Source organism: Magnolia sinica, chromosome 6, assembly GCF_029962835.1.
Source record: "Magnolia sinica isolate HGM2019 chromosome 6, MsV1, whole genome shotgun sequence".
NCBI classification, from domain to species: domain Eukaryota; kingdom Viridiplantae; phylum Streptophyta; class Magnoliopsida; order Magnoliales; family Magnoliaceae; genus Magnolia; species Magnolia sinica.
This window is the reverse complement of record NC_080578.1, coordinates 6440459-6461519: the sequence shown is the minus strand read 5'-3', so window position 1 is coordinate 6461519 and position 21061 is coordinate 6440459. Positions and strand designations below refer to the sequence as shown.

At 39.7% G+C, this 21061-nt stretch overlaps 1 protein-coding gene across 2 annotated transcripts; it reads left to right on the top strand.

The window, feature by feature from the left end:
• Positions 1 to 15213: 15213 nt before the first annotated feature.
• Positions 15214 to 19846, top strand: LOC131248085 (rac-like GTP-binding protein RAC2). 2 transcript variants are annotated; one of them, XM_058248133.1, is made up of 7 exons: positions 15234 to 15469; positions 15746 to 15833; positions 16355 to 16464; positions 16642 to 16705; positions 17307 to 17371; positions 18904 to 18969; positions 19509 to 19846. In XM_058248133.1, exons 1-7 carry the CDS (start codon positions 15371 to 15373, stop codon positions 19605 to 19607), a joined length of 591 nt encoding a protein of 196 aa, XP_058104116.1. In that variant the 5' UTR covers positions 15234 to 15370; the 3' UTR covers positions 19608 to 19846. The 2 variants fall into 2 exon arrangements, with proteins under 2 accessions (XP_058104117.1, XP_058104116.1); XM_058248134.1 differs by lacking the exons at positions 17307 to 17371; positions 19509 to 19846 and having other exon boundaries at positions 15214 to 15469.
• Positions 19847 to 21061: the final 1215 nt, after the last annotated feature.

Sequence of the window (21061 nt, the reverse complement as noted above, 5' to 3'; positions counted from 1 at the left end):
GCACTGGCGCTCCTCCAGCTCCGAGTTGTACGAACGGTTCAAAGAGATCAAAGTTACATGGGCTTTAGAGTGATGTATTCATTATATTTACACCATTATATTGACACCGTTCATCTAATTTTAGAGACCAGTTTAGAGCATTATTCAAAAAATGAATCGTATTTAAAAATAATTTGGACCACACCATAAATAACAACGGAGATGATAAATAAATTTTAGGGCCCACCATAGCGTTTATTTTACATCCAATCTGTTCATAATGTCAAAAATACCTTAATGAAAAGGATTTTTTTTTGGTTTTTCATATTGATCCAAAACTTTCTATGACCTCAACAAGGGTTTCAATGGTAAAAGTTCAATCTCCCACTAGTTTTTGCAGTGTGGTTCACTTGATATTTAGATTTGTTTTATTTTTAATCTCAAGACCTAAGACGAGCTTAAAATAGATGGACGGTTTGGATATAACAGTACCTCATGATAAGACCCACAGAACCTAGTGACGTCAATACAGCAGGGTGTGAGATACACTAGCCAATCCGCTTCCCTCTCGGAAGGGCGGGGGGATTAGGTGTTCCTCGGGCAACACGTTAGTGGGTGTTACCCTGGTCATATGACCCCATCTTAATGAATATTTAATATATGCACGCTGTCCATCTATTTTTACATATCATTTTATGAATTGATCCCAATTATTAAGTAGATCCAAATTTCAGGTGGACCACATCGATGGAATATGTGGAAATTGGACATTAAAAAATTATTGTGGACCATAAAAGTTTTGGAACAATCTAATATTTTTATTTACCTTTCATCCAGGTCCGTTTGAAGTTATTAACAGGTTTGATGATAAATAAACATGACGGTGGGTCCTAAGTAGTTTTTAATGGTGAGCATTCATTCAATCACCACTATTTCCTATGGTGTGGTCCACCTGAGATTTCGATCTATTTAATTTTTGGGATCATGTAGTAAATTGATCCGGAAAAACGGATGGAAGGCATGGATATATAACATATTCAACAAGCTGGGCCCCACGGTCAGGGTAACACCCTCTAACGTGTTACCAGGGTAACATCTAATCCGCTCCCCTCTCGGAATGTGTGACCCCATACATGTGGGCCATGGTTCAGTCATCCAAGCCTTTAATATGGTAGGGCCCTGATGCAGGATACGCTGCGATCGCCTAGATTGAAAGTTGCAATCGCTTTGGTTTGAATGATTAGGGATGGACACGAACCGAATTAGCTCCGTCAGCCCGCTCTACTCGAGTTAAAAAAGCTTTTTTTTTTTTTTTACACGCACACACACACCCTGTAGTGGGATTTCACCACCTATGGATACTCGAACCCTTGCCCGGGTGTTGAAACTCCTGAGAGTCTACCACACGAGCAAGCGTAGGGATCCTCGAATCACAAAAGCTTGATGTCACCCGGCTTGAAATTGAGTTCGAGCTGAGTCAAGTTGATTTTTTAAGCTTGAAATAATTCCGAGCACTCACCGTCAGTTCACACTTCACTGTTAGCCACCCCCACTAGGGAATTGACACCAAAACCTTAGCCTTGAAACAAGGCATCTTTCACTCAGTCTATCACTTGAGCTAAGTTGACTCAAATTGTGCCCTCAGTCCAAACGAGCACGGGACCGAACCAGATTAGTGACTCTTATTTTGATATTGATATTGCTTAGCTAAGTGTTTGATAAAATGACTCAACAAAGTATTGGCGGGTGGTGAGGAAGGTATGAAAATGAAACAAATACCTTAGTATTTTGATTTTTATGTTGTCTACTTTGTGTTTGATGAATTACTTGTAAATTGTATAGGCTCAATCCTACCTCGATTTGGCCTGAGCTACTGGTGATTCGAGCTGGGGGTCAGCTAGTGACCAAGCAGAGTCAGAGCCGTGTTAAGCTCGACTTGTTCGGACTTGTATACACTCCTAAATTGATGACCGTTGGTGAAATGAGTACGATTTTTTATTTTTATTTATTTATTTATTTATTTTTTGAGTTAGCTTGTTAGTGCAAACCCATGTCAGTACAGACACTCCATGTTAGTCACCCCCACTAGGGATCGATACCAAGACCTCATGTCAGTACAGACACTCCATGTTAGCCACCCCCACTAGGGATCGTTACCAAGACCTCAAGTGTTGAAACGAGGTATATCCACTCAGCGTGCCAATTGCGCTATGGATCTGGGTGTGTGAAATGAGTACCATATTCTGTTCACAAAGGTTCTCAAAGAATGATACGAATGATTTGGGTCATCTGAACCATGGCCCCACATGGTGTTTTTAGACACGTCTATAGTCCTAGCATCAATCTAGGATGTAGATTAAGTCCAGCTCATTCTTCATGGAACACCTCGAAGGATGATCCTCTCCATCTGATTTCTGCCCTAGAAAAATTTTGATCGGTTTGGATCATTTACAATATAAAAGGTCTAATCAGAATTCTGGACCATCCATTCCGTAGGGCTGACCTTAGATGGCATGTGTCTCAAAAGAATCATTTGGACAAAACCATTCTAATCATCCCATCCGTATCTTTGAAAACCAAAGGTTATCAAAATGAAGTCTATGGTTTGGATTCTTAGGATCGCCTAATCAATGTGAAATTTTCTTATCAATGACCAATAAGAATAAGTAGAATCCAATGGTTGGTCTAGATTAATGGTTGATTGTTCACACGTGTCTAAAAGATCCGGTGTGCATACAGCCGGGTATACTTAACCCCATAGGAACTGGTGTTAGATCAGGTGATCTTAAAAGTTCTAATGAATATTAATGATAAAACATAAAACCTACGTATCCATTTGTTTTCATTAATTTCGTCAACATAAAACCTACATATCCATTTATTTTTATTAATTATCGTCGACGATGCCGAATTTACAGGTGAAACGGTTTGATTTTAAGGTCAGAACCATAGTCAGCAAAATGGCTCTGATCTCGCCTTCAAATTAGACAACAGATTACTTCCTAACCATTGGGCATTCCTAATTGGATGGCTAGGATTAGTGAAAACGATATAGTTCTTTAGATTATGCTCTATTCATCCATTGGGTTTACATGATGCACAGGGCCATTACGCAAAAATTCTAAAATGACCCAAGTGCCCTTAAACTTCAATCAATTAACTCAAATTTATGACAATGACTATATGGTCTTATGAAACATAGCCTTTAGTCTCCCCTCTCAAATTTTGGCTTTTTTAATTTTTAATTTTATTTTTTGTCTTCACGGCAGTTTTTGCTTCTTCCTTTTTCCTTTTTCTTTTTTTTTGGGACAAAAATGCCCTTATGCCAATAAGGTGGTTGCATGTCCTTTCTCAAAATGAGAGTGTGGGCTCTACTGAAACAAGGATTGTGCCCACTTCTTGGTTGATTTGATCTGTTTATTTCAATTGGATAATTATGAGTCATGGAAGAGTGTTTTTCAATTTTCTTGCGAAGCTTTCTGTGGCCTGTGATAGCATTAACGTTGTCCATTAATTCTGAACTATTTCATTCAGTGTGGTCCATTTGTGATAAAAAAATTCTTAAACTTGAGCCAATGACATAAAATTTAAATCTCATTCATTTGGATAGGTTGAATTTGCTTGATGACAAGTCAATAAGCCCCACATAAGATGGTAAATGAGTTCTTATGTGGAGCCTTGATGTAGGAAGGCCATTTGGCCTTTCCCTTTTATTTCTTCTTCATTTGTTTACATGAGGAGATGACATAAGAGCGTAGGTCAATGACGGTTGGTAGTTATACATAATAACATCACACTTTTCGAGAGACCATGACAAGCTCTAGCAAAGCTAAGTGCACTTTATGGGCAAAAAATGAAGCTAATCTTTGATCATGCTTTCTGACGTATAAGCCAAGGCACCCAAATGTAGGTTTAATAATGGCCTTTTATGTGTTATTATTTTTGGTAGTGGGTTTTAAAGGTGGGAGTTTGTAAAATGGAGGATTATGTAATGGTTTATTTTATTTTGTATGAATGGTGGGAGTTTGTAAAATGAAGGAGAGTGCGGTGGCCCCATTTTGAAAGTTGATTTTTTTTAAGGGCAGACAATGCGGATTGCCGATATTCATTGTGGATTGTTAATGTACACTGGGACCACATGAATCGTTGACATTTACTGTGAATCACCGACGTACATTGGAACCACACTTGGATCGTTGTACTGGAGAAATGTTGAGATAGAAGAATGTTGTAATATATGAGTGTTGTAATGGAAGAATGTTGTAATGAAATTAATACTGTAATGTATGAATGTTAAAATTGATAAATATTGTAATGGAAGAAAATTATAATGGAAGAATGTTGAAATAAATGAATGTCGTAATGGGAGAATGTTATAATTATAAATATTAAAATGGATGAATTTTGAAATGTAAGAATATTGAGACGGAAGAACTGTGGATTGTGGATATTCACAATGGATCACTAATATCAACTGTGAATATCGACGATCCATTATGAATACAGGTGATCCACCGTGAATATTGACAATCCACTGTGAATATCAATGATCCGTAATGAATATTGGTGATCCGTAATGAATATCGATGATTCATAATGGTTGATAGTGAGTATCGACGATTAACAACATTATTTCATGACACAAGACAAGGTATAGTGCCTTATAAAGAAAAAAAGGGTTAAAATTCGGCTTGATTCATTAATACGATAAATATATTGTTTTAAAAAAAATACATATATAAAAGAAAAGATATCTTATTATCTTAAAATGTCTAATTTCATGCTGACTCATATTGAGATACGTAGTCGACACAGATTATAGCAATCCTAAATAAATGTTTCCTCCACAAAATTGTTTCGATCTCTTCTTATTCATAGCAGACAAGTATTTTCATGAGGAGCTCTTGTTGCTCGCTTAAGAGTATTTCAGCCTCTTCTAAAGTTTTGGCTATTAATAGTGATATGCGTTGGGCTGATCGAAGTTGAATATTAACTTCACGAAGACAATCTTCCGATCTACAAGACGGTATTCTCTTCTGATTTGACGTCTTAATATCTCTTTTAGCCTACAGAGCTGCTGAAAAGAATGCCGAGTATTATGTAACTTGTGAGAATGACATCTATGGTGGTTTGGTTGATGTTATTGTCTTATGCATTTGTTTAAGTTGTTCCTGAAGAGCTTAATAAGAATAAAGCCGTTGTGTCATCAGAATGTAAAAGTGTCGGGCCTCACGAAAATCTTGAGGAATGGCTAGAACCAGTCATAAAATGATGGGCATTTCCCATGCAAAAATGTTTGTAGTTTCAAAAGGTTGGACTTCTTCAAGATGTGCATCAATATCTCAATCCCTTCTAGCAAAATGCTGAGTAAATAAATCTAACTCAAAATAGAGAAATCACAAAAGTAATGGCATTGCAAGTAACATCGGAAGCCATAACAAAGGAGATTAATTTATGTAAGAAGATTAGAAAGCTAAAATGATGGGATTAAGAAGGCTTGATGGTTAGAAAACATATATAAGCAGGACATACATTGAACATGACTTTACATTAATTGCAATGTGTTTGCGAACAACGGCTACATGATGGTGATTTGGTTTTCGAGGTCAATCTTTCATTCTCCAATAGACACATTCGAAAGTCATAGGATTTTGATTTGCAACGCACTAAATGCAAGTGAATATCGACAATCCACAATGTGGTATTGACGATTCACAACAAGGATCAGTGACTCACAGTTAATATTGATGATCCACAATGAATATTGACAATCCACTGTCTAAATCCAATGCACATCGACAATCCATAGTGATATCAGCGATCCACAATACACATTGGCAATCCATAATAAATATCGACGATCCATGATGGACATTAGAGATCAGGAATGAGTATCGGTAATCCGCAGTGAGTATCAACAACCCATAATGAATATCGGCGATCCACACTACCTAGTCTTTAAAAATAAACCCACTATGAAAATGAGATCCACATTCTATAGAGGGGGACCACCGCAATCTCCTCCCTTTCACATACTCCTATAATTCATATCTAATTAAAAAAAATCTAAAAAATAACTATAAAGGATAACCACCCATCCTCTGCCATTTCACAAACTCCCAACATTAATAATCACTAAAAAATATAAAAGTCATTATTATCTTAACATAAACCAAACTTTGGCCTTCATCGCTTCTATGTCAGAGAGTGTGGATGAAAATCTTTAAAAAACCTCAATATTTTTGCCCGGAAAGTGTACTGGGCTTTGTTGGAGAGTGTCATGGTCTCCCAGAGAGTGGTGAAACTTAGTACAACTTTCCAACTGCCATGGAACCTTTGGCGCTTATGTGATCCCCTCCTATAAAAAAGAAGAAAAAGAAGAAGAAGAAGAAACGAAAAATAAAATAAAATGCTAAATAACCTTCTTGCGATAGGCTCCCAACATAAGAATCTCATCGGGCAACTTATATAGGGCGCACCATGACTGCCTATTGGAATCTACTCTGACCATTGGCTCGGAAAAATAATTTCAGGGCATGACCCCAAGAATGAAGGAAGAAGACATCATTGGTGGACTATACCAAAGGAAAAAAGCTCAAAAAGAAAAGCCATTGTTACCTCCATTTGGAGGCTACAAAGGTATCGGATAAAGATGGAAACAATGTATTACAGTTATGGAAGGCTCCAGCAATTACACCTCCAATAATTCTGCTAATTTAACCATATCACAATCCCATGATTCTAGGCAATCCCTTGATTATAGACTGTAGCATAGATGGATAGTCTGACTCTATTGTAAATCATCTAGCTGTCATATTGTAAAGAATATTATAAATAAATACAATACGCATACCACCAAGAAGCATTGTGGTGGTTCTTGTTTTACCCTTTCATGGTATTAGAGCCACTTTTTTGGACTTACCTCCTTCGATCCAATGGCCTCTGATACACCTTCCTCTACCTTGTCCTTCAACACTATGATCCATCTCCTGACCATCAAATTATCATCCTCCAATTACCTTCTTTGGCGCAGTCAGGTTTTACCTTTGCTGCAATGTCAGAACCTTCTTGGATATGTGGATGGCTCTCTTCGGTCTCCACCTGCTACCATTGGGTCGGCTGCCTCTGCCACTATCAATCCGAAATTTACTGAATGGCAGCAAACAGATCAACTGATCATGAGTCTTCTTTTTGCTTCATTGACGGAAGAGGCTCTGTCTACTGTTGTTGGCTTGACTTCTTCATATGCTGTCTGGTCTACTTTGGAGAACACCTTCAGCAATCGTTCCAAATCACGAGAACTTCGTTTGAAAGATGAGCTACAACACCTGAAGAAAGCTGATAAAAGTGTTGCTGAATTCTCTCGCGAATTTAAATCTGTTTGTGATCAGCTTGTTGCCATGGGTCGTCCGGTTGATGACCTTGACAAAATTCATTGGTATTTACGTGGACTTGGTTCTACCTTCTCTGCTTTCTCTACTACTCAGTTATCTATTACTCCTCTTCCTTCATTTGCTGATGTCGTTCCCCAAGCAGAGAGTTATGAAATTTTTGTCAGATCACTGGACTCATCCCCCACCACGGGATCTACTACTGCTGCTTTTACTGCCTCTCGCAGTGACCGTGGTAATGGCCGTGGTAAAGGCCGCAACTCCCGTGGTGGACATGGAAGAGGAGGCGGGCGCTATCAACGTCACCGCCCCATTCGTTGCCAGATATGTCGTGAAGAAGGGCACTATGCCACTTTTTGTCGTGACCGCTACTCTCGTTCCTCCAACACTTCAAATGCTGCCAACTTGGTGGAAGCTTTCACCTCTTGTTCTTTGAATGATACTCCGGACTCCGACTGGTATACGGACACTGGTGCCACGGCGCACATGACTCATGACGTTGCTCAATTGGATAAGGCTGACACGTACTCTGGTAAGGACTGTGTTATTGTTGGTAATGGTGCCTCTCTTCCTATATCTCACACCGGTACCACCTCCCCCACCTCTTCTCTTACTTTAAAAGATGTTTTAGTTGTGCCTGGCCTCACCAAAAATCTGATCTCCATTAGCAAACTTACGTCAGATTTTCCTTTCTCCATTACTTTTACTAATGATCGTTTTATCATACAGAATCAAGTCACAAGAAGGATGGTGGCAACCGGAAGACGTGAGAATGGACTCTATGTGCTTGAGCGTGGACATCGTTCTTTAGTTTCTGTTTTTTCAAATAATTGCCCTCGGGCCTCTTTTGATGTTTGGCATGCTCGGCTGGGTCATGTGTCCCATTCTATTATCTCTTTTTTGAATAAAAATCGTCAATTATCTGTGACTTCTTTGCTTCCTAATCCTTCTATTTGTTCTAGCTGTCAACTTGCAAAAAGTCACCGACTTCCCTTCCAACCGAATGAACAACGTGCTTCTCATGTGTTGGCTCTTATTCACTGTGATTTATGGGGTCCATCCCCCATCAATTCCACCTCTTGTTTTAAATATTATGTGATATTTGTTGATGATTATTCTCGCTTTACGTGGCTCTATCCTTTGAAATTAAAATTTGATTTTTTTAGAACTTTTATTCAATTTCAAAAGCTTGTAGAAAATCAATTTTCTATTAAAATCAAAATATTTCAAAGTGATGGCGGCACTGAGTTTACCAATCACACTTTTCGAGATCACTTAATTAACTCCGGGATTCGTCATCAAATGTCATGTCCTCACACACCTTCTCAAAATGGTCGTGCTGAGCGCAAACATCGTCACATCACTGAAACTGGTTTAGCGATGCTTTTTCATGCCCATGTTCCACTGAAATTTTGGGTTGATGCTTTCAGCACTGCCACTTTCACGATTAACCGGTTACCCACATCTACTCTTGATGGACTATCTCCATATGAAATTCTCTATGGTAAGACTCCAACTTACTCTAATTTTCATCCCTTTGGTTGTCTTGTATTTCCTTATTTACGCGATTATGCTCCTCACAAACTTGCCCCTCGCAGTCGTTCATGTATTTTTCTGGGTTATAGTATGTCTCATCATGGATTTCGTTGCCTTGATCGATCCACTAACCAAGTTTTTATCTCCAGGCATGCTATTTTTGATGAACTTAATTATCCTTTCAAAGGAGATCCATATTCTAGGCCCTTGCCTAATTCTCCCGTTAGTGCATTTCTTGAGCCCACTACTAGCTCAGAGGCTCCATTATCATCACAACCCAGTTCATTACCGCTTCCGTGTGCACCTTGTTTAACTGACAACTCCATTAGTCTTGTGCCCCATTCTGTTTTACAGGACACTTCTGCTGAGCCACCTGGGTCTTCTAATCCGCCTCTTCTTGGCACTCACCCCATGCAAACTCGGGCCAAGTCAGGAATCTTCAAGCCCAACCAACGTTCTTATTTAAGTCAAGTTCCCAATTCTAGCCTCCTACATTCTTTGCTCACTATGCGTGAACCCAAAGGTTTTAAGTCTGCTACAAAACATCCAGGTTGGATTGCTGCCATGGATGAAGAGATTCAGGCTCTTCAAAAGAATCATACATGGGATCTCGTTCCGAGACCGCCTAATAAAAATGTTGTGGGTGCTAAATGGGTCTTCCGCATTAAATATTTATCCGATGGCACCGTGGACCGTCTCAAAGCTCGTCTTGTTGCAAAGGGGTACACTCAACAACCGGGTCTTGATTTTCATGACACTTTCAGCCCTGTTGTGAAGGCTTCTACCGTTCGGGTTGTCCTCTCCTTGGCCGTTTCTAATAATTGGCCTCTTCGTCAACTTGATGTCAAGAATGCTTTTCTCAATGGTTTTCTGCAAGAAGAAGTCTATATGGACCAGCCACCCGGCTATGTTGATTCCAAAAATCCAACATATGTCTGTCGGCTTCGCCGAGCACTCTACGGCCTCAAGCAAGCCCCACGTGCTTGGTTTCATCGGTTCAGCTCCTTTCTCTTGGTTATGGGTTTCACTTGTAGTCGTGCCGACTCATCTTTATTTGTCCTCTGCAGAGGTGCTGATTTAATTTATTTATTACTCTACGTTGATGATATTGTGGTCACCAGCAACAACTCGTCTCTCCTTGATAGTTTCATTGGCAAATTGACCCGTGAATTTGCTACAAAGGATCTCGGGTCCTTGAACTATTTTTTGGGCCTAGAAGCTCATCGGACCTCTACTGGCCTTTTTCTCAGTCAAGCCAAGTACGCCCATGAAATACTTCAGCGTGCCCAGCTTCTTGATTCCAAACCGGTCAGTACTCCAATGGTGGTTGCTCATCATCTATCGACTGCTGGTCCCGATTTTGATGATCCTTCTCTTTACCGATCACTTGTTGGCGCTCTTCAATATCTCACTATCACTCGACCGGACATTGCTCATGCCGTCACTGCCGTCAGTCAGTACATGCATACGCCATCTGTCTCTCATTTTCAAGCGATTAAGCGAATTCTTCGCTACATTAATGGAACTCTTCAGTTTGGACTGGTTTTTACTCCATCTTCTTCTCGGGAGATCCTTGCTTATTCTGATGCCGATTGGGTTGGGTGTCCCGACACACGTCGATCAATCTCTGGCTATGCAATTTATTTTGGTGATAATCTTGTGTCTTGGAGCTCTAAAAAGCAACCGACAGTGTCTCGCTCCAGTTGTGAATCAGAATATCGGGCATTGGCCCTCACAGCCGCTGAAGTTAAATGGCTCGGTCATCTCCTTCGTGATCTTCATGTGCCTTCGGTCTCTTCTCCGATAATGCTTTGTGATAATCAAAGTTCTATTTTTCTTGCTGTTAATCCGGTTTCTCACAAACGTTCTAAGCACATTGATTTGGATTATCATTTTGTGAGAGAACTCGTAGCTTCCGGAGAGCTGCACATTCGTTATGTCCCTACTAATCTCCAAGTTGCAGATGTGTTCACAAAGAGCCTTGGCAAACCGGCCTTCATTTTTTTGCGATCCAAGCTACGCGTCCAAGATTCTCAGTCGCTAGGCTTGCGGGGGGGTATTACAGTTATGGAAGGCTCCAGCAATTACACCTCCAATAATTCTGCTAATTTAACCATATCACAATCCCATGATTCTAGGCAATCCCTTGATTATAGACTGTAGCATAGATGGATAGTCTGACTCTATTGTAAATCATCTAGCTGTCATATTGTACAGAATATTATAAATAAATACAATACGCATACCACCAAGAAGCATTGTGGTGGTTCTTGTTTTACCCTTTCACAATGCCTTTTGATGTCTTAGGAAGTCCCGAAACAAACGAACAAAGCAAATCTCTTAATGAGTGGGCCCATTCATGGTTTAGTGGGACCTATCGTCCCCTCTTCAAAAAAGACTTTTCAACTTTTGAAACAAGCCACCAGGCCATTCAAGGGAGTAGATGATAGAATGTTATTTTTTATATTAAAAAAAGTAAAAAAATATCCTTAAAATAAAATAATAAAATTTTAAGAGAAGAGGCCAAAACTTAAATTTCATAAGACTATAGAGCTATTGTCGTAAAATTTCTAACTAATAGAGTGTGTGGAATGATGCGCACACGCACGACCCCACATACTCACACTACACTGGGTGTTCCAACCAGTGGCCTCGTGTTAAAACTCTTGTGAGTCTACCACTCAATCATAGACCCACAGGGCTACGGAAAGAAAACTCCTATTTGTTGCAATATGATTGAGCCACGTCATAACACTACATTTAAAGTAGTAATGTTGACAACAACAGTGATGATGTGGACCAATCAGGAGATAGGAAAATAGAAGTTTACTGTTTGTAACAAGCATAGGATCCACATTCCTCAGGCTAAACCTTGGAAATGGTTGGTTATACTTTAAAACTTTGTTCATAGGTAATGGACGGTTCTCAATGGCTTGTATCAAACAGGAAATGGTTGTTAATCATATATCAAAGCATTCAATTAATATTACTTCATGCCTGTAAAGCAGCTAGCAGCCAGAAGCAGATGGCGTGGCGTGACAGGTGGTGTGTGATGTTACGAAGTCCCGTATGACCCACTATAACGTAAGTGTTATATACACGCTGTAGGTTCATTTCGCGAGATTATTTTAAGGCATAGATCAAAAAAAAACAAAATGAGTCATATCCAAACCCCAATTGAAAGTAGTGCAGATTGAATGCCTACCATTGAAAACTCCCCGCAGGCTATAAAAGTTTTGGATCAAGCTGGTATTTGTATTTTCCCTTCACTCAGGTCCTACCGATCTTATATACGGGTGGATTGAAAATAAACATCATGGTGGGCGTGGGAAGATTTCATCGTAAGCATTATTGTCCCCACTGCTTTCAGAGTGTGGTCCACTTGAGCTTTGGATCTGTCTTATTTTTGGTCCATGTCCTAAAGTGATATAAAAAATGGATGGACGGTGTGGATATAACATATACATCATGGTGGGGCTCACAGAACTGGGTGACGTCAACACCCCTTAGGTCGGTGGTGTGTGGCACACCAAGCAATCCTCTTCCAAAGTAGCGGCCTGATTCCGTGATTTGCACGGCTTAATCCGAGTTGTACTTATGCCACGTGTTCAAATGCAAGTGGAAGCAGATTGCGTGGTGTCTACGCTGACCTCCGTTGTGTGTTGTCTTCACCAAGTTCTGTGGGCCCCAGTATGATGTATGTATTATATCCAAACCGTCTGTCCATTTTAGCTAATATGGCTTTAGGACTTGCTTGAAAAAAATGAGAAAAATCCAAATCTGAAGAAGTTCTACCGTTAAAACTTCTTGAGGTCAAAGAAGTTATGGATCAATCTGATATTTGTTTTTGCTTCACGAAAGTTTGTGTGACCTTTTGAACGGATTGGATGGCAAATAAACATCATTATGGGCATTAGAAAGGTTCCAACAGTGAGAATCGTCTCCACTGTTGTGGTGTGATCCAGCTGTGAATATAACTCATACATCGTGGTGAGGCCCACGGAATCGGATGACGTCAACACACCAGGAGTTCGGTAGTGTGTGGCACACCATGCAATCCGCTTCCAAGTGCCTGTGTATCGTCCATCATACTCTGCCAGAGTATCAAATAACTCCTCTATCTAATCTAATCTAATCTAAATTCTAAATTTACAGAAGGTAAGGCAGGGACAGACGGACGCGGATTGCGTCCTACCCCCGCCCGGGCATGACCTTATTAATAGGTTTGATGGTAAAAAAACATCATTGTGGCCCTTTGAAAGGTTTCAACGGTGGGTGTCATTATCAATGAAGCTTCCTTTGGTGTGGTCCACTGTAGCTATGGACCTGTTTAATTTCTATATTAATACCTTAAACTGATCTGAGAAAAACGATTAACGGCGTGGATAAAACACTTGCATCATGGTGGGGCCCACAGATCCCCGCCCGCCCGGACGGTAGGACGCAATCCGCGTCCGGGACAGACAACCATTTCAAATGATTTTGTACCCTTTCCGCTTAAAAAGAAATTTAATACAAAGGTAGAGTACGAAAGATGATACGCTGGCACTTAGAAATTACTTTAAAATGGCATGCTAAGCGTAGAAATTATTCAAATTATACTATCCAAATTATGGGTTCCGTACCATATTTATCGTTAAAAAAAAAAATCACCTGATCGTGTAACTATTATATTGGTGAACAGTGATTGGACGGTATAAAATGAAGGAATCCAATGGGTCTATTTCACCATCAACCCAAAAAAAATATATCCAAGAATCAGAGATTAAAATAGTTTAAGAAATCTGATTCCTGGCATATGACTTAAATAGTAGGTTCCACGCATACAATTTCTCAGTGCCTGTGTATCAAGTGTCATGCATTGCAAGAGTATCAAATCACACCAATCTCTTTCCTTGCCTCTGACAGATCACAGACGTCTTCTCTAACGAAGAACTGTAGAGTGTACTCTGTCGTGCGCTTTGAGACTGCACATGCCACACATGTAGAAAATTAACACGTGTACAAGATCAGAGCCTTTCATCAGGAAAATCCCTGTAGAAAATAATACATATTTCAAAATAAAAATGATACGTTCATCATATGAGCCACGCATATACAATCAATATGAGCGGTTAGGACAAATTGAGTAATAACGATCAAAAGTAAACGTGTGGTCAAGATGATCATAGATCGAATTTATTTTCTAGAAATAGGATATAAACCCTCGAGCACACTCAATAAGTTCCGATCTCTCACACATGTTCGTAGTTTGCACGTGTTAAGTATACTCGAGCGACTACATCTAGCATTTCGCCATCGCAAGGTTCATACATAGCGTATGAGTATAGTGAAGTCTCTCAGGCATGGATCGTGATCTGGTGTATTGAAGAGAAAGTTAATATACATCGGTGTCTTTCCCTACGTGTTATTTGTGTATGAAATCAGAGCCGTGAAAATGATGGGCCTTTCGATAGATATTATGTGGAACAAGAAACAGGACGGCCCACTGATATTACCGTTTAAGCCGTCAAAGTCAATAGACAGATGATAGTTCCATTCAATATAATGATTTGGTCCCCCTAATGAGTGGATTGGTTCATTTTTCTTTTGGGAATATTTTTGTAGTGCGGTCCATCTTTTTAACGGATCTGATTTTCTAAAAATTTGAAAAGTTGGCAGAAAGGAGAGCGTTGTATGTGAATATTTCTCCTCTACAGCGTTTGTTGAATAAGCTTGTGTTTGGGCCCCACTGTGATGTTTTCACTACATCCATTCCGTCCAAAATGTGAGTCTCCTCGTGATTTCCTCGGATCGCAAAAAATCAAACAATCCAGAATTTAGGTGGGCCATACCGTATAAAATCATTGTAAAACCCTCTAAAATCAGGTGGAGTTGTCCACTGAGTTTTCAATGGCTTGATTTTGGAGGGGTCCATTCATCCCGGTGACGCATCTTATGAATGAATTCGATGGAATGTAAAAGAACGCTGTGGGCCCCACAAACAATATGGAATGTGGTGAAGGTAGGAATTCCCATCCTAAGCTTTTTCTATAGTGTGACGTACATGTGCTTTCGATGGGATTGGTGTTTTGTCGTAATATGAGAAATTCAAGGGGCTTACGTGATTGACGGAGTGGATGTGCGATCCAAGTAGCGGTTGGGCCCCAGACCTAAGATTGGAGAATTAAACTTGTTATACGATACTGACAGAGGAACCGGTGTCAGAAATAAAAGCTCATTAAAAGCCACTTTCTTGCAAAATTCTATCTCAAAAACAGCCCATTAAAGCTACTTTGCCCTTTCTCTCTCAATTGCCAGGCATTGAGAAAGAGACTGAGGTAAGAGTTTACTAGAAAGGGTCCTGCTCTTTCTCCACTTCTTCCTTCCTTTCTGTTGCAAATCTGCCAACTTCAAAAGAGGGGAAAAAAAAACAGAGAGAGAGAGAGAGTCTGGATTGAATTCTCTTGAGGTGTGGTGATGAGATGAGCACTTCCAAGTTCATCAAGTGTGTGACAGTTGGAGATGGAGCTGTTGGGAAGACATGTCTCCTCATTTCCTACACCAGCAACACCTTCCCTACTGTACTCTCTCTCTCTCTCTCTCTCTCTCTCTCTCTCTCTCTCTCTCTCTCTCTGTTTGATGCATGTTTTTTTTTATTTTTTTTTATTTTTAACACACGCACTCACACCACAGTGGAATTTCACTGCAATGGGTACTCGAACCCATGACCTCGTGTTGAAACTCCTGTGAGTCTACCACTGAGGCATGAGTAAGGACCCCTTTGATGCTTGTTGTAGCTGAAGATGTTTGGATTTCATGGCTTTTCCTTGGTGGGTTTTTGTATTTGTTTTGGACAGGATTATGTTCCAACAGTGTTTGATAACTTCAGTGCAAATGTGGTGGTTGATGGGCAGACAGTGAATCTTGGACTCTGGGATACTGCTGGTAGATTTCTATAATATCTTCTAGAAAATTTGATTTTTGTTTTGAATTTCTTGGTTTAAATGTCTCTGTGTTTTTTTTTAATTTTATTTTTTTATTTTGTAAAGCACGTATTGTTGGAGAAAGTAACTGCTTTCGTTTCTCTTTTGTTTGCTATTCTGTTCTGGGTGAATTTTCTTTTTTACCTGTTGAGATTTTTTTTTTTCCTATTTTTGAAATTTGAATTGAATATGATGAATTATGTAAAGGAGGTGGATGTACCAGAAATATATGCAGATATGCCATCGATTGAAAAGGGAAAGAATAAGAAGAAAAAGAAGCAACTAGTAGCTTGAATTGTAATATTCAACCAAACCCATATCCTGTTTTGGGTTTTATCCACTGTTGGAATTGCTTGTGCTAAAGCTTAGTAATTTGAATTATTTTCAGTATTTAATGGTTTTGGGAAAGAAATTAAAACAAAACCATCTTCCTATTTTGTGCATTGTAATTACTGATTTTCAAGAAATTGAAACTCTATGCAGGTCAAGAAGACTATAATAGGCTGAGACCTCTCAGCTACAGAGGCGCCGATGTCTTTCTCCTTGCTTTCTCTCTCATTAGCAGGCCTAGTTTTGAGAACATAGCAAAGAAGGTGAGCTTATTTTATTGTTCTACTGTGATTTTTTTTTTTTCAATACCCAATTGTATTTTGTTGGCATTGATATTCTGCTCAAAGCAATGGTAATGATGCTGTATTCTTAGGGTACACTTTTTCTGATTTTCTGTCGCTTTCTTTTTCTGCAAATTGCATTTTGTTCTATGAGAGAAGTGGGTCCCAGAGCTGAGACATTATGCCCCATCAGTGCCCATTGTGCTTGTGGGTACCAAACTAGGTCCGTATGCATTCCACTTCCTTTGAAGTTTCTCGATTTCTTAATTGGAATTATGTCCAAAATGCCCCTATGCTTTCATGAAATTATCCAAATTTTTATGAATGTTTAGAACTTGAATTGATCTAGACACCCTTCATCTGTTATTCCCATAACCAACAAGAATCAGCAGTATTTTGAGTTAAAATAATCAGGTCCTAGGTAACAGTAGTTATTATTGGTGTCTAGTTGTACAAAAATATCATGATATTTGGTGCAACCAAACACATCCTAAATTACAGTTTTAAGGTTCGCTTAGACGTAAGTGCGTCACTCAAAACAGGTTTAAAAGTAGGAAGAAAAAAGGAAACAAGAAAAAAGACATCTTATGGTGAATGTTGGATTTCTGTTGTAGACATGTTCTACAGCAAAAATGGATTTTCTCTTTGAAATACACTGATTTTTATGGTTATGAATTGAAAGTGATGAACAAGAAGAGAAGGCCTTTTATATATAGCAAATAGAGGATGGGCAGTTTGGTAATTTATGGATTGCGGAGGGAATTGAGAATAGAATTAGTGTTCTTTTCCAATTTTTTTACTGATATGGCTTCTTGGGCTGTCAGATTTAAGAGAAGACAAGCAGTTCTTCATGGATCATCCTGGAGCATGCACCATTTCAACAGCGCAGGCATGTCTCAGTTGCTAAGACCCCCGTCTCGTTACATGTTTGTTTTCGTGTCTTGTTCCAGTGTTACAAATATCATAAAAAATGGTGAAAATCACTCATATTTCTCAAGAAACAGAGCTAAAAAGGGGTAGTTTTGATTTTTATACTTCTATTAGGGAAATGTTGAGATTTATCACTGACTCAGATGCTGAAATCCTCAACCATTCAATTAATGATAGCATTTCCTGTATGTATTGGAGAAGATCAAAGGCCAATAGCTTCTGCCATTTCTCTGGATTCTATTACTTGTATTGGTTTCTATTTGTATTTCAGATGCGCTGAATCTCAATATGTTCTGTTATACATAGTTCTCCTAGACCTGAGCCCGCCTCTTCCTTGTCGGACACTTTCTTTTCCTTTATTCTCTAACTCTTAGCATAGCTCTTTTTTTTTTTAAAAAAACCTGTTTTGATCTTCTGGTCACTAAGCTGGATTCGCACGATCCAACTATTGTTGACTCATGGTGTTGTGGCTTTAAAACTCACGCACCTCGTTCACCACTCAGCAATGGTGGCTCAGTCACTCAGCATCAAAACTTGACCAGCCAAGATGGGAAAAACAGAGAGGTCAGCCAGATTGATGAGCTGCCTGAGTCGACTCAGTAAATCCACCCCATTTCGACTCGTCCCAAGCACCTAGCTAACCAGGTTCCAACAATGGGGCAATAGAAGATCAAAGGGCAACTAAACTGATTCGGTGGCATTTGGATCATGGGGTTTGATTAAGTAATAAAAAAAAATTCTGATGAGTGAGCTTTCTTCTTCTTCTTCTTCTACGGTTAAGGCCATGCTCATGAGCTTATTTTCATAGGTCGGAACAAGTTGATAGGATCCATTCTTTTACGTCCAACCACGCTAGGTTAAATCGCAACCAGGTACCTACTGGGGTTGGCAAATCCACGAGGGTGGAACTTTCATGAGATCTACCCTGTCCATCAGGTATGCTGTGCTGCCTCATTTTAACCATGGACCCAAAAAATCACAATCATCCAAACTCAGGCAAGCTGCAACATAGGAACAGTTGGGATGAAACACCCACCATTCATCAGATGTGCCTCATCAAGATGAAAGAATTATCCAAAAATCATATAATTCTAAAACTCAAGTGGGTCATACCGCTTGAATTTAGAGATTTTGGGGCAGCCCGCCTATGAGTTGAATCAGTCTGTTTTTTTAAATTTATTTTTGGGGTCAAGGCAAAACAAGGTGTGGCTTACCTGATGGACAGTGGATTTTATGCACCTTACGCCATTTACCCAAGGTATTCAAAAACGGTTATGTAACGGCCATAACCGTTACGCGTTACGGGTCGAAATGGCCGTTACAGAAAAAAACAGCCCGTAACGGTCCAGAAACATGTTTTTCAAAAAAAAAAAGTTATAACGGCCATTACAGCTTGTATCGTAACGGTAATGGCGGTGGCCATTACAGCCACCATTACCGTTATTGAACACATGGTAGATTCTAACCATCTCCTGCATTTTTGGGTTTCAGGGTGAAGAACTGAAGAAGCAAATAGGTGCATTGGCATACGTAGAGTGCAGTGCTAAGACTCAGCAGGTTTGTCATGGGTTATTTCTAACATAAACCGGCTTGAATTACCTTCTTTGAGAATTAGCCAACATACTACCAATCTTTTTATAGATTGACTTTCACTGAGGCAGCACCATGGTTTTTAGATTTGGGAACTTGGATTGACCCATTCAATCTCGAGTCAAGCCGCAACTATCCCAAGTTGGAGAGTGTGTATTGGCCTAACTCACCCAAGTCGGGGGGTGATTGGAGGCGACTCGTGGTATCAAACTAGATTGGATGGTACTGGATCCAAGTCGACTCACCCGAGTCTAATGGGATTCATTCGAGTTTGGGCCCCCCAGAATAATATAAATTAGGAAATGGTGGACCCATTTCCCATTTGTACCATTGCTAAATCAATAAGAAAATGTCATATCTTGCAACCAAGCATCTTTTCAATAGCTCTATGGTATTCAGAGCATGTGGGGTTTATTTTTTTTCAGAATTTTTGTAGACATTGTAGTTTTCTGAATTCTTCCGTATGACGAATTTCTTGAGGCATTAGAAGCTTGGTTTCAATACAGAATGTGAAGGCGGTTTTCGACGTAGCAATCAAAGTGGTTCTTCAGCCGCCCAAGCCCAAGAAACAGAAGAAAAGACCGAAAATCTGCTCCATTCTTTAAGTCGAGTTCTGTTGCTGTTTTGGTTGATGGTTTCTTTCATTTGTGTTGTTTGTTGGTTTTTCTTCTTTTCTTCTTTCCAAGGCCGAATTGGATTCTTTGATGTTTGTTATAGTTTTTGTTGTTTTTCCTCAGTTCTGATGTAACAAGATTGATTTACATCTGACCACCACTTCAATGCCACAAGCTCACATGTTTAGTGCTATAATGAAGAAAATGGAGACATGAACATGACCAGATCATTTTGTTTTGTGGGGTCCAGATCTTGCACTCAAGTGTGTTAAATGTGGATCATTGATCACACTTTTTAAAACGTCTGTTGTGCAAGTACGAGTGTGACTGTGTATATACATGTGCCAGAAGCACGCTGCATGTGCTGATGTGGCATGCGTGGGTGCAATTTGGACCGTCCATCAGGCCCAATCTTTTCTTAGCCCAAGATCATTTCCCTTTTCTCTTCAGTTGGACCACACCCATCAACTCATTTGGTAGTTTTGAGTCTTTTCATTGAGGTCGACTGCTTGGCTGCCCATTGATTTCAGTGATGTCCTGCCTGACTAGTGGACCATCATGGCATTCATTGTGGGGGACCGGAAGCACGAGATGAATTGAGTATAGTAATTATAGTAATTCAATTGCACCAAGCACAAAGAGAACATAACGATTTTAATGTGGAAAAACTCTTGCGGGAAAAGATCACGGCACAAAGTGACAGAAAATCACTATAAAAGTAGAAATTACAAGAGTTCAGAGAATACCTGATTCGAATCAACCTCGAATCAACCCTAAGCTATGCCCTTAAAACCTTAGAAATGAATTGGAAAACCTTTAGAATACCCTCAAATCCCGATTATACTCCTACAGAATCGGATACAAATCCTGCAAATTTGCAATTTTGTATAACTCTGTGATATGCTCAATGACACATTCAATGGGACTTCGATGTCATCAACAGACCGTCAGTGGCATCTAATACACTTTGATGTCATAAAAAAGGCACCCAATAAGTCTAGCAACTAATTGGAGAAAATTCGAAAAAATATTGATGAGATCGAATAGTCTGTCGATGGCATCGACAAACCCTGTTTCTGAACATATTTAAGACATCAAAAACAACATTGCATAGCCCACCTTTTGCATGGCTTGGAGGTTCTAAACAAACGCGCATGTTGGTGGAAAAGAAGGCAGTTCATGCGAAAGTTCTGAATGTGAATGAGACTAGCAGGGAGACGGAGCCCAATGCACCTCAATGTACACATGTTAACATGCGCCTCTAAAAGATCTGGGCCATTCATCAGGTGAGAACACCACGAACATGGCCTAACGAAAAAACTTAGGCCCACCCATAGGTAGACCACAAGTGCATTTGCATGTGGGCCACTGGTAAACATGCACTGACCCAAAAATCAAGCAGCTCCATTATCAAGTGGGGCCCAAAAGTGGGCCACACTTATATG